This window comes from Eleginops maclovinus, chromosome 13 (genome assembly GCF_036324505.1).
Source record: "Eleginops maclovinus isolate JMC-PN-2008 ecotype Puerto Natales chromosome 13, JC_Emac_rtc_rv5, whole genome shotgun sequence".
In the NCBI taxonomy this organism is placed as follows: domain Eukaryota; kingdom Metazoa; phylum Chordata; class Actinopteri; order Perciformes; family Eleginopidae; genus Eleginops; species Eleginops maclovinus.
In genome coordinates, this window is record NC_086361.1 from 479545 (window position 1) to 492738 (window position 13194).

The 13194-nt window shown below is 44.5% G+C and overlaps 1 protein-coding gene across 1 annotated transcript; it reads left to right on the top strand.

Moving 5' to 3' along the window:
• The first annotated feature begins 3596 nt into the window (after window positions 1-3596).
• Window positions 3597-6018, top strand: LOC134874833 (zinc finger MYM-type protein 1-like). The gene is made up of 2 exons (XM_063899050.1): window positions 3597-4564; window positions 5742-6018. The coding sequence occupies exons 1-2, from the start codon at window positions 3602-3604 to the stop codon at window positions 5778-5780; spliced, it is 1002 nt and encodes a 333-aa protein (XP_063755120.1). The 5' UTR covers window positions 3597-3601; the 3' UTR covers window positions 5781-6018.
• Window positions 6019-13194: the final 7176 nt, after the last annotated feature.

Here is a 13194-nt window from a genome sequence, read left to right on the forward strand (position 1 = left end):
CTGCGCTCTTCAGCCGGCCAGTGGCGGTGTACCGCTCGAAGGGGTCTGACTACAATGCCATTCTGCCTATTGCGCCACTGCTATAGCCAATCAACAGTCATGTTATAAACTTTACCAGGTCAGTGTTACCGGTGCACTGGCCACTGTTGCACCCCCCCCCCCCCCCCCCCCCCCCCCCCCCCCACCAGAACCGCCCCTGTCCTCACCTAAGATCACACCTGACGGGCATGTCAACCATTCAGAACTATTTTTTGTAAGCTCATTCTTTAAAAAACAGGGTCTTCATTTGTACAGTTATTTCTTGTTTTTTCTCCGAAATCCTTCAAATCCTGAAGTAACCTTTAAATCATTGGAACCTTAGCAACGGCTGTGAGCAGCTCTGTGATGACATGTCGACAGAGCAGCTACAGGGTGTTCCTGCTCAATGCAAATAATAACACAGTATTCACCGTTTCCACAGGGTCAAGTTATTCTTGTTCAAAAAAGCATGGACCAATGAACAGGCGGTTAAGGCTGTGTTCATCCAATCAGGTGCGGGGGGCTGGGTAACCTGTTGCAGTGTCAACTGAACCTGTTTGGAGGCTTAGCCAGAACCAATGAGATGAGAGAGAGTTGTATGACAGACGGTTTCAGGGGAAAGGTGTAGCCTCGCAAGTCCCCTAAGATAGAAACCAAATCAAACGTTTAACTACGATCCACCATGTGTGTGTGAGTGTGTGTGTGTGTGTGTGTGTGTGTGTGTGTGTGTGTGTGTGTGTGTGTGTGTGTGTGTGTGTGTGTGTGTGTGTGTGTGTGTGTGTGTGTGTGTACACAGGTATAGCTGGCAGGACTGAACACGCCTAGAGCATTTACTCAGGAATGTGTGTTACCTGTCTTTGAGTCAACACTAAGCCATGCACGAGGGTGGGGACGGCCTTTCTGACAAAGAGTTATATCCTCACTCTGCTGAACACCAAACATCACCTTTTCCTTTTATTTTTATTTTTAGCATTTTGAAAAAAGTTTAACCTCTTGTGTCATCTTTGATGTTCTTTAACTGTAAAAGAATATAAGGTAGAAATATTATGTTCTTCAGTAGCCGTTTCTCAGAGATCGACTTCAGCATGATGTCTGCGCCCCCTTGTGGTGAAGCACTTCATAAACTGTGTCAACTTTATTTATACTTGTTGGTGAATGAGGAACATCCACATTCACTCTCTCACACTGCAGGCCTGTAGCAGCAGGTTACAGCAGTGTGTGTGTGTGTGTGTGTGTGTGTGTGTGTGTGTGTGTGTGTGTGTGTGTGTGTGTGTGTGTGTGTGTGTGTGTGTGTGTGTGTGTGTGTGTGTGTGTGTGTGTGTGTGTGTGTGTGTGTGTGTGTGTGATTACAGGGTACAGTAATAACGGCCTTGCTGTGTGGAATGGCAACAGGATTTTCCCTCACAGTTAGAACAGGCGCGGTCTTTGCATAGAGGCATAGGTAGGCAACCGCCTTGGGCCCCGCCATCTGTAGGGCCCCCCCTGACTGGGAGCTGTAAACTTCCCATAGGCCTACAGCTGGTAATTGTGGCCCTTTGCACAGTAATTCACAAATAAATGGCGATTTTTATAAATGGTGATTTTTGTATGTTTAAATTGGAAACAAGAACAACAAAATAAATTACAAAGAAATACAGATTCCGTGCACTCCCCCTCTCTTTCGCGTTAAAATGGAATATTCCATCCATGCATGCCATGTGCGCTAGACGACAGTTCAAAAACATTCGCTATGTTCTCACACAACATGCCTGCGCATGTATGCAAATGAGCACAGTGCGAAAGGACGCATTGTGATTGAGCAGTGCTGCGCACATATGCGCAATGGGTGCTACCGCGAACGCGCTCCTTGTGAAAGACGGAAGCGAGGTGAAATGAAGTGTTGTGACTCGTGAGCAAAGCCGTGAACTTCTAGAATATTTAGCAACATGAAGCGCCACTACCCAAGTGGCGCTACAAAAACGAAAACAAAGGGAGAGGCTAAATTAAAAACAGAGTCTCTTCGAAAACTGACAAGCTTTTTTAAAAGCGTGACAACACCGGACCCGAATGTTTTGGTGGAGGAGGAGGTGCCGCCGGCTCCGGCTGTTGATCCAACAGGAGGAGGAGAGGAGCTTAACCCATCGTGCTTGTGCACTGATGACAACAGCAAAGATGAGGAAAATGCCGTGGAGGATGCGGTGAGTAGGCCTACTGCTGCCGTTTCTGATTCTGACCACCCAGAAGAAAGTGATGCTCTTGGTGATGACCCGGGGTTGTGGCCCACAGTAGTCAATGACAGAGAACGGTGCGAATTGGTTAAAAGAGGGCCTGTGCAGCAACAATCAGAATTCCCCAAAAATGCAAAGGGTCGGCGGTTCACAACTGCGAACTACCATATGCAGATGAAAAATGGAGAAAGGATAAGTAGGACGTGGCTAGTGTACAGCAAGGCTAAGGACGCAGCCAAATGTTTTTGTTGCCAACTTTTTGGCAAGGGAGATACACAGCTTAGCTCCACCAACGGTTTTAATCACTGGAATAATCTCCAGGTTCACCTCAAGCAGCACGAGAGGTCTGCTGCACATGTGAAGAATATGGGTGCCTGGCACACACTAAATGCACGCCTTCAAAGTGGCTCAGCCAGTGGCGGCTGGTGAACATTTTTTTGGGGGGGGCGCAGTTGGGCGGCACGGTTTAAATAGCACTTTTTTAGAGGTTTAGCTTAAGACAGTTGGTTAGGTGGCTGCGGCCACATTCGTGCTTCTTACATTTTTGTGTGAAGTGCTTTAGATCCTTCATCCCGGTTGTAGTCCAAAGTGTTTCAGTCCCAGGACTTTGAAATAACAGACAAGGGAAACAAAAAAAGGCATTGCTCACTGTACAACCAGCTAACCAATTCTGCTTAGCATACAAGTTTGAGGAGAAAGTCCGAGTGTAGGTTCTCCCGCGATCAGTGGTCGTCTGTTGGATGTTTAAATCCGGACGCTCGGGTCCCAAGTCTTTCAATTTCTTCTTTTCGACATCTGATAGTCGATGAAACGGTGTTTTAAGTAGAGCTTGCACGGAGTTCTCAGCCATCAATGTCGCCATATTCACTCAATCTAAGTTTCAGCTAGCTACGGTGCTGCTCTTTACGCTTGTGGTTAGGGAATGATAACGATGCTGATTCGCCGAAATAGTCCAATCGCGTATCTAAGAATGTCACATTCAACTAAGAAACAATGCCATTGGCTGTGGGCGCAAAGATTTGCGCCCACAGATCTAAGTTTCATCCTCCAATGAAAAGCTATCCTTGCTAAAATGACTGAGAAAAGTATAAGCTCTCCTATAGACTCCCATGTTATCGGCGCCCACGGACGGTAGCCGACCTGCCTATTCTCAGAAAAGGCGAATGGCAATATATTATGTCCGGACACATTTTAGCGGTTCTTGACAGTGGTCTCCCATACACATTTAACCCATAAACACGGTACATTTCTTATTTCAATTATGTTGTATATATAACGTTTTTTTAACTCAAAAAGTCAGGGTGGGCGGCGCCCAAGCGCCCACTATTGACGCACCGCCACTGGGCTCAGCTATAGATCAGGAGGCACAGAATCTCATGACAGCTGAAGTCATTAGATGCAGAGAAGTGATGAAAAGATTGCTTGCAATTGTTTGCCATCTTGCTCAGTATAATCTGGCATTTAGAGGGCACAGGGAGAAGTTATTCGAGCATGGGAATGGAAATTTCCTGGGGCAAGTACAGTTAATGGCCAAATTTGACCCTGTGATGAAGGAGCATCTCTGGAAAATGAAAGCGAAACAGATTGCTGATACCTACCTGAGCAAACGCATACAGAATGAATTGATATGCCTTGTCGCCCAGTGCACCACTGATGCCTTAGTGGAGCGTGTGAGGAGGGCCAAATACTATGCAGTCATCATGGACTGCACTCCAGATGTAAGCCACAATGAGCAGCTATCAGTGCTGCTGCGAATTGTCAACTGTGAGCTCACAAAGGGAGTTTCTATCCATGAGCACTTCATGGGATTTCTTGTGGCAGATGACACCACTGGCCAAGGTCTTCTGCAGCTGTTTCTAGGACACCTGGAAAGATTGGGGTTGGACCTCTCCAACTGCCGAGGCCAGTCTTACGATAATGGCAGTAACATGCAAGGCAAAACACAGGGTGTCCAGGCGAGGATGTTGGAACTCAACCCCAAAGCACTGTGTGTGCCATGTGGCAGCCACACCTTAAACCTGGTGGTGGGGGATGCTGCAAAGTCCTCAACCATTTCTCTGGGATACTTTGGCACACTACAAAGGCTGTACACTTTGTTTAGTGGCTCTGTTCAGCGTTGGACCATCCTTCAGGAGCATGTGAAAGCTTTCTCAGTCAAGGCCTTGTCCACTACAAGATGGGAGTGCCGGGTGGATGCTGTCAAGGCTGTGCGCTACCAACTCCCAGAGATCGTTGATGCGTTGACAGCTGTGCACAAGCATGCAACATTGAAGAAAGATCCAGAATGCGCCTCCACTGCTGACAGCCTCAAGGAGAACATGATGAAGTGGTCATTCATGGTGAGCACCTTTGTTTGGTACGATGTGTTATACCACATAAACCGTGTCAGTAAAATCTTGCAGAGCCCCAGTGTGTCTATTGAGACACTAAGGAGAGAGGTCATGGCAGTGGCAGACTATCTGGAAGAATACAGGGAGTGTGGCTTTAATTCTGCACAAACAGATGCCAGGGAAGTGGCAGAAAAGATGGAGGTGGAGATGAGCTGGCCTGTTGTGCGACAGAGAAAAAGGAAGAGGCAGTTTGATTATGAGGGAAGAGATGAGCATATGTCTACTCCGGAGGAGCTCTTTAAAAGAGAGTTTTTTCTCCATCTAGTGGACACAGCCAGGTCCACTTTAATGGAGCGATTCTCGAACATGGAGGTCTTCTTTGACCTCTATGGGTTCCTCTACTCATCCGATTCATTAAGAAGCACTATTCAGACAGGGAAACTGGATGGTTGCTGCCGAAAGCTGGAGGAAGTGATAGGAGATGTAGATGGAGACGACCTGAAGATGGAGCTCAAAGGAGCTGTCCAGTCCTTCCCTCCAGTACATCACCTCTCCACTTCAAATGTTAGACCACATCTACAAGGAGAATGTCTTAGACATTTACCCAAACGTCAGCATAGCCTTACGACATCTCCTTACTCTCCCTGTGACGGTGGCTTCAGGTGAGAGAAGCTTCTCCACCCTGAAACGCCTGAAAACATACATGCGGTCTACAATGGCCCAGGATAGGCTGTCTGCCCTTGCCACAATCTCAATAGAGCATGAGGTCCAACAGTCCCTTGACATGGATGCAGTTATAACCCTATTCGCAGAGGCCAAAGTGAGAAAGGTCAGATTTGTTTAAGAAAAAACTGCCACCTGTTCAGTGTTCATAAGAAGAGAAATAAACAGGACAAAAGAAGCAGGAAGATAGTGACAGTAAGCTTGAGACACATGGACATACCACTGAGAGAGAAGCAGAAGAGGTATAGAAACAGAGAGGCAGAAGGAGAGAGAGGAGGACAGCACAGAGACAGGGACAAGAAGTGAGGTAATGATTTTGCAGTGCATTCCTGTGACTACTTGAACCCTGCTTGATAATTAATCATTATCATCTCAAGCAAATTGAATGGTTGTGCATACTATGTATCATATTACAAAATGTGTTAACTGGTAATGTGTTTGCATTTATTCTTTTCTGTTCTAGATTTCTACAGATGTACACATCCCCGACCCTGATGCATGAAAACCGGTGCCCCACACACACACACACACACACACACACACACACACACACACACACACACACACACACACACACACACACACACACACACACACACACACACACACACACACACACACACACACTCTACTCAATCTCTCCTCATTCAGTCACATACCCTTTCTCTCTCTCTCTTTCACTCCCACATATGTTCCCTCTCATACACATGCATTCTCACTCACACACACACACACACACACACACACACACACACACACACACACACACACACACACACACACACACACACACACACACACACACACACACACACACACACACACACCTCTCTCTCACATACTCATTCTCTCTCTTTCTCTCACACATGCACGTACACAAACTTTGCCTATTTCCTTTTTTAACTAATTTTGTTCAATAAATACTTCGCATTTTGACATACGATGGTGTGATATCTGAAACTTATTTCTCGCATATTAATGTTGAGGGCCCCCCTAGCTAAATTCGCCTTGGGCCCCCAAATTGCTAAGACCGCCACTGAGTTAGAACACTCCTCTGTTTCTCAGGCCTAAGCAGAGTCACGTCTATACACATCTGACAGGATGAACACGAAAGCACACAACTATTTAATGTCTCTAAATTCCATTTTGTACTTATATCATATATACTCAATGTAATTACATTGATACGTCAATATAATTTAGTAATATTGATATGCATTTTTTGTGGCACATTATATAAGACCTTTAATGGTCATTGTTTTCTTGGTCGTCTCTCTACTCATCGAGTCTGATTCACTTCCAGACTGTATTGATTCTTTGTCACATAGCCTCTAATACCAAAGCACTACTGACACATTGTGGTCAGATGTGTAATGCCAGCTCATCATCACTGTCTGTAGTGAAGGCAGGTAAACACATAATGTTATTTAAAGTATGTCATGTTGAAGTGCAGGCCTCTAGTCTCTATGCATGAGCTTACCAGCAGAGAACTTTGTTTTTCTTTAGTAGAAGAAGCAGCAGACATTCTTTCAATAGTTTTCAGAGGTGTATGTGCTGTTTAAATATCAACCATTGAGCAAAGCTGCCTCGAAAAACAACTCCTCTTATTCCCTCAGCCAGTGTGCTATGTTATACGACATGAAGGCATTTCCCCCCAGTTGAATCACCTCTCCAATGAGATTGCACATATGAGATGTTTAATTCCCAAGTGCTTTTATTTTACTCACAGGGATTGTACATTCGTGTTGGACCTGATTTACCAAGGCCTTGGAATTCAGTTTGCTTCCTTTTGTTCTACAGTGCATTCCAACTTTCAACATGAACATTTACTGGATTTGACTTAATGCAATGCTCAATACAATAATCCTCATTGTGAAACACTTTCACAGACTGAGAGGAAAGCATGAATCACATTCCCACATCAGCATGACCAGAGGTGTCATATCCAGGGGTGTAGTGCCATGTACACTTAAACATAGTAACACAGTGTTATATAACAATAGTCATTGTCACAATTATCTTTGTTTATTATCTTATCCAATGTAAGCCACTCAGGAAGGTTGAACAACTCTAAAAACACAACTCTGCCTTACATTCTGGAGAGTCAGATAACTTTGAACAAACTATATGGAATACTTTAGACTTTGCAGAGGCTTGGACCTATTTTAAATAAAATGGTGTGTCAGAATCAAGTTTGACAATTAATAATCTAAATTATTCAACAAAAATGGTTCATACACAAATTAATTAATTCTGGAAATATCTCCTCCATCACGGAAATGCAATACAAAATAAATCACACATCAATCTCCATTTTGGTCAGATTCCTGAGGGTGGACTTCATGAGGGAAGCTGTTTTGTACGGTGCTGCTTCCTGTCACTGCTATGTCTTTACAGCATTGCTGATAGAGTGGCACTTGCCACAGTGCTGATAGAGAAGTCTTTTCGTTCGAGTATGGATTATTTTGTATTTTACCATCATTTACAAGCCTACATGTTAAAAGGTGAATTTGCTCATAATGTTGGAATCAGAGACGGAGGGAAATTAAAACGTATTTCTTCGAATTTCTTCCTAAAAGTCTGCCACTTCTCCTGTTGGTGCATAAAGCCCTAAAGCCCTAAAGCCTACCCTGTTGCAGACCTCTTCATCCCATATTCTAGCTCCAGTCCCTTCAGGTGGGCTAACCTGGTTGTCCCACGCTCCAAGCAATTCACCATCACAGTTGAAAAGTATTACCCTTCCACATGGGGCGGGAGTGAAACTTTATATTGTAGGATTTAACTATATTACCTGAAACTGTGGCAAACACTCACATTTATTACATCACCAACCCAAAAGCATTATAATGAGAGTCACAGACATGTTGTTTCAACTGCTGTCTTACAGGTGGAACATTTCTTTATTTCTATTTTTGGGATCAAGGTCTTTTTATTGGTTTTAAGGACACATAAGATACAATGATCAGTACAATACAGTATTACATTCCAAATGACACAACACCCCAGCCAGCCCCCACCCGCTCCAACAGAGCCCTACCCTTATTATGGTATTACTGTACGGATTAGTAATGACGTCAGGATAGATTCCATTAACACTTACACTTATAAACATTCAACGAGACAGGTTCAATGACATAAAAAAAAGGTGTAATAATAGGCAAAAAAAACCTAAAAAACATGTGGCATGTGACAGGTGGAACATTTCTAAGATGAGATATTGTTATATACACCTTGTTAGACAACTGCCATATTAAAAAGTGTGTTTTATTGTCCTAATCAATCAACTGACCTTTCATTATGCTAGACTTTAAAAACACATAAAATATTCTTTTTATTTACAAAAATACACAAAACAACTCGAAAAAAAAGAATCATCCATCTCCAAGATTCAAAGTAAACAGTGACCAAAGAAAAAAAGATAACTTGTGGATTCAATGAAGAACCTCCCTCTGTTGCTGCCTGAGCCATCCGTCATACTCACTGTTCTGTTCACTCTGCCCCCACTGGGATGAGCATTAAACATTGGCAGATCCAGAGCAACTGATCCTGTCTCCTACCATGTGAGATATTAAAAAGTTGTTTTTATTATCCTTATCAATTTGCATCCACTGACCTTTCATTGTGCTAGACTCTCATTTTATCCTGAAAGAACCGTGTTAATCTATCTTTCAGGTTAGATGTTGTCTCGCTGCCAGTTAAATGTTCCACTCAAGACTGTTGCACCACTGTTACATTCCATAAAGGGACAGCGAGGCAAAGTCTTTGTATGTGTGTCTGACTGGTCTCTGCTCTTGTGTCGACTTTTCAGGGGCGCAGAGCAGTGGCGGCTGGTTAATGCAGGGCGCTGGGGCACCGCCCCCTCCAAATGTCTAGACAAGAAAGATAAACATGTTAAAAATAAATTTAATTAATAACGCGAAATAATTTTTAAAAAATTGTTTACTAGTACTAATTATGTGCCTGGTAGTCCTTCAGCATAAATTAAAAATTGTTTTGAAATTGTATTTTGTAAATTTCTGTGTGAATACAAACACTTCTTGGGTAAAGGGTGCCGGCCAAATGGGAGTGATGTAAATCCTTCAACTTTTGGCAAGCAGGTGACCTGAGGGTGGTCTCTAATTGGCTACTTCAGATTTTCCATGGGACTCAGCTCGTAGCGCCCCAGACCCTCCCATATTTATTGACAGCGAATTCGCCTTTCGCTAAGCCACACCCTAGTCTCCGACAAAGCTCCGACACTTTCATGACAGCGCTCTATTGACTGTGTCTCAGATTTTCGTACTTTTAACACTGTCGTTTGTGGACTATAAGAAAGATATGGTTAAACGTTGTGCCTGGGGCACTTGTAAGACTGATAGTCGTTACCCAGAGAGGTTGGAGGGGGGTGTGTGTTTTTTCCCCTTCCCCAAACCAAAATCAGAGCCTGACAAGTGACGCCTGTGGATTAAACTTTGTGGACGTCCTCACTCTCAGCTGAACCCCTCAAAGGTCGACCGGTGTTCCAGTTTAACTGGATTCCGGTTCAACTGGTGGCATTTGTTTACGTTTTCCACTCCTTGAGGATCATATGACACCTTACCAACCCAATCATATGTGGTTGCCAGGTTCGTCATTTTCACCTTGTGTGTCTGAAGTGTGACGAGATAATATTTTTTTTAAAACTTGGCGAAAAAACGTAGGCATCACTTCATGCAAATGTGCATGTGGAGATCACCACACAAAATATGCTGGCCAAGAAATAGAACATATATATACAATATTCCAACTCTTAGTCAACCGCTGGATGCGAGCAATGACATTGACCGCTGTGGTCCATCTTGAGAACCGTATAAGCTGTCCTTGGATGTCAAACTGCTTTGCGGCCTCAGTTTTCAGCACCTGTGTAATCTTCACCTCCGGATTTCCCACCAGCAACTCTGATGAAACCTGATTTCTATACCACGATATAGATATGGTGGCTATATCTCTCTCCCATAAGAACTTAGGACCAGAGAGTCAATTTGAGTTGATGAGGTCAGCCACCTTGAGGCCTCTGGAGGCGTAGTCAGCGGGATTCTCTCCTGTGTCGACGTAGTGCCATTGCCTTGTGTCAGTGGTTTCTCGAATTCTCTCGACACGGTTCGCAACAAAGACATGAAACCTTCGTGCTTCATTGTTGATGTAGCCGAGAACCGCTTGAGAATCTGTCCAATAATACTCCTCATCAATCTTGAGCTCTAGCTCCTCCCTTAACATGTTGCTCACGGCTGCTGAGGTTACTGCAGCAGTTAGCTCTAACCTTGGTATGGTGACTATTTTAATTGGCGCGACTCTCGCTTTGCCCATGACCAAGGAGCAGTGCACTTTCTCTTTGCTCAACAAACTGATGTAAGAGCACTGGCCATACCCTTGGCTGCTCGCATCAGAAAAATGATGCAGTTCAATTCTCTGAACCTCACCAAAGTTATCAGGTATGAAGCATCTTGGAATCTCAATCTTCTCAAAGTTTTCCAAATCTTCATCCAAGTCTCCCACCTTAGCTTCAAATCCCTGGGCAGTGGTTCGTCCCACCCCGTACCTCTCTGACACATCTCCTGCAGCACTCTCTTTCCATCAAGGATGAATGGAGCTAGAAACCCCAAAGGGTCATATAAAGAGGCCACGATTGTGAGAATCCCTCTTCATGTCGCTGGTTTCTCATCAAGTGTCACCTTAAAGGAGAAGCTGTCGCTTTCAATGTTCCATCTTATACCCAACACTCCTTGCACTGGTAAGTCATCATGGTTGAGATCGACATTCTTTACCTCCATAGCACGCTCTGCTATATTGATGGAATCTAGTACCTCTCGGTTATTGGAAATGAATTTGTGGAGGTGCATCTTTCCTTTAGCACACACAGCTTGGGCTTCCTTCACTAACAAAATTGCCTCACCAACTGATTTCACGCGTATGAGGCCATCATCAACATAGAAATGCTTCCTGATGAAGCTAGCCGCAGAGGGGCACTCGTTCTCATTTTGACTGGCAAGGTGTTTCATTCCATAATTGGCGCAGCCAGGAGAAGATGATGCTCCAAACAGGTGCACCTTCATGAGGTATTCTGTGGGTTCTGAGTTTGTGTCCCCATTTTCCCACCAGAGGAACCGCAAATAGTCTCTATCTTCTTTGCTGACATGAAACCTGGAACATTTTTTCCACATTGCACATGACTGCGATGGAATGTTTACGGAAACGGCACAGTACAGCTGTGAGACCATTTGTAAGGTCTGGTCTTGTTAGCAGATGATCATTCAAGGTGCCTTCGTACTTTGCAGGATCTTGTCTGGTTTCCTCGGGTGGTAAACCCCTTGATGTGAAATATACCACATTTTCCCAGGCTCTGGTTGGGTGTCTACTTTCTCTGCATCCCCATCCTTGAAAACACATTCCATGAACCTCACAAAGTCGTTTTTGAACTTGGGATCTCTGTCCATCTTCCTTTTGAGGTGCTTCAGCCGAGCCAAGGCCAGCTTCTTATTGTCTGGGAGGTGAGGACGTACTTTAAAGGGAAGAGGCATCTCAAGGTGGCCATGCTCGTTTTGCTGGATTCCTCCTTTTAAGATCTGCAGGAAGGAAATATCATCTTGAGATATGCTTTTGTCGCATGATTTTGTGTCTGCAAAATCGGACTCAAGAGCCTTAATGACAGAAGATGGTGTTATAAGTGGTAGCTCTCTGACAGATACCCGATGGCAAAGACCAGTCACATCTTTAGCATTCACACGCTGTGGCGCGCTTCCCACAATGCTCCAACCTAGGTCAGTTTTAATGGCGTAGGGCTCATAGTCACCCCCCCAGAGATGACCTTTCTTGGAATTAACGCTCTGGAGCAGTCATAGCCAATCAATAATCCAACACCACAGTCCATTAATGGGGGTATCTCTTGAGCTATGTTGACAAGGTGTTTCCATTTGTTGGCTGTTTGACAAGTGGGGATATGCGCGCGGTCAAGAGGACTGAAGTCTCTCGTGTAGGCTGAATGTAAGTTGATGGAAATGTTTGAGGAGAAACCCCTGACTTTGAGATCACATACTCTTTGACTCTTCAGAATTGAATCTTTCATCATGGTGGAGAGGTTCAGTTTCACCGGCTCCATTGCTGCATGAAGCTTTTCGCACACCTCTTGATCAACAAATGTGTGACTGCTTTGTGTGTCCAGGAAGGCATATGCTAAGGTTTCATTATCAGGAGCGTTAGGTGCTGAAATCCACACTGGCACAATCATAGACGTGCTCCCACCTTCTCCTCCATTCACACAGCATGATAATGAGGATGTAATTTCTTCAACTGCACTCTGCTTTGCCTCTGCTGGGAAACGATCGTCATGCAATGGAGTTGGGTGAGTCTTTTTGCATATGCCACACATGGCTCTGTTTCTACAGTCTTTAGCATTGTGACCATTTCTCAGACATGCGAAACACAGCTTATTTTCATGTATGCATTTTTTCTTTTCTTCTACAGACATTTCTGTTAGCCTTTTGCATTTGTGTATGGAGTGGTTTTCTCCACAGCAAATACACTTGCTTGTGTCTGAGTTTTGTAATGGTGTGCTCCACTTCCTTGGTTTTTCAGCATCTCTTTACCTGATTTCATCTAGGTCTGGTGATGTGGAGCTCAATGAAACTGGGGCCTTCACATTTGTGGCAAATGTGTTTGCTTTTGAGTGCTTCATCTCTCTTCCTGGTGTCTCTGCAAAGTGCCTTAAAGCGTGCAAGGATGACACTGGATTACATGCAATGCGTGCCTCTTTAGCGATGAATGAAGCAAACTCATGAAAGCTTGGATGGTCATGGCCGCGATCCAACTGCTCTGTGACGTAGCGGTTCCCAAGGATGGATTACTGCACGGGCCTACCGGGCCCAGGCCAAGGGGGCCCTGAAGCCCAAGCCTCTGCGCTA

Coding starts and splice junctions, on each gene's coding strand:
- LOC134874833 (XM_063899050.1), top strand. CDS start 3,602: ATGACAGCTGAAGTCATTAGATGCAGAGAAGTGATGAAAAGATTGCTT. Junction 4,565..5,741: donor TGATGAAGTGGTCATTCATG/GTGAGCACCTTT, acceptor TTTCTGTTCTAG/ATTTCTACAGATGTACACAT.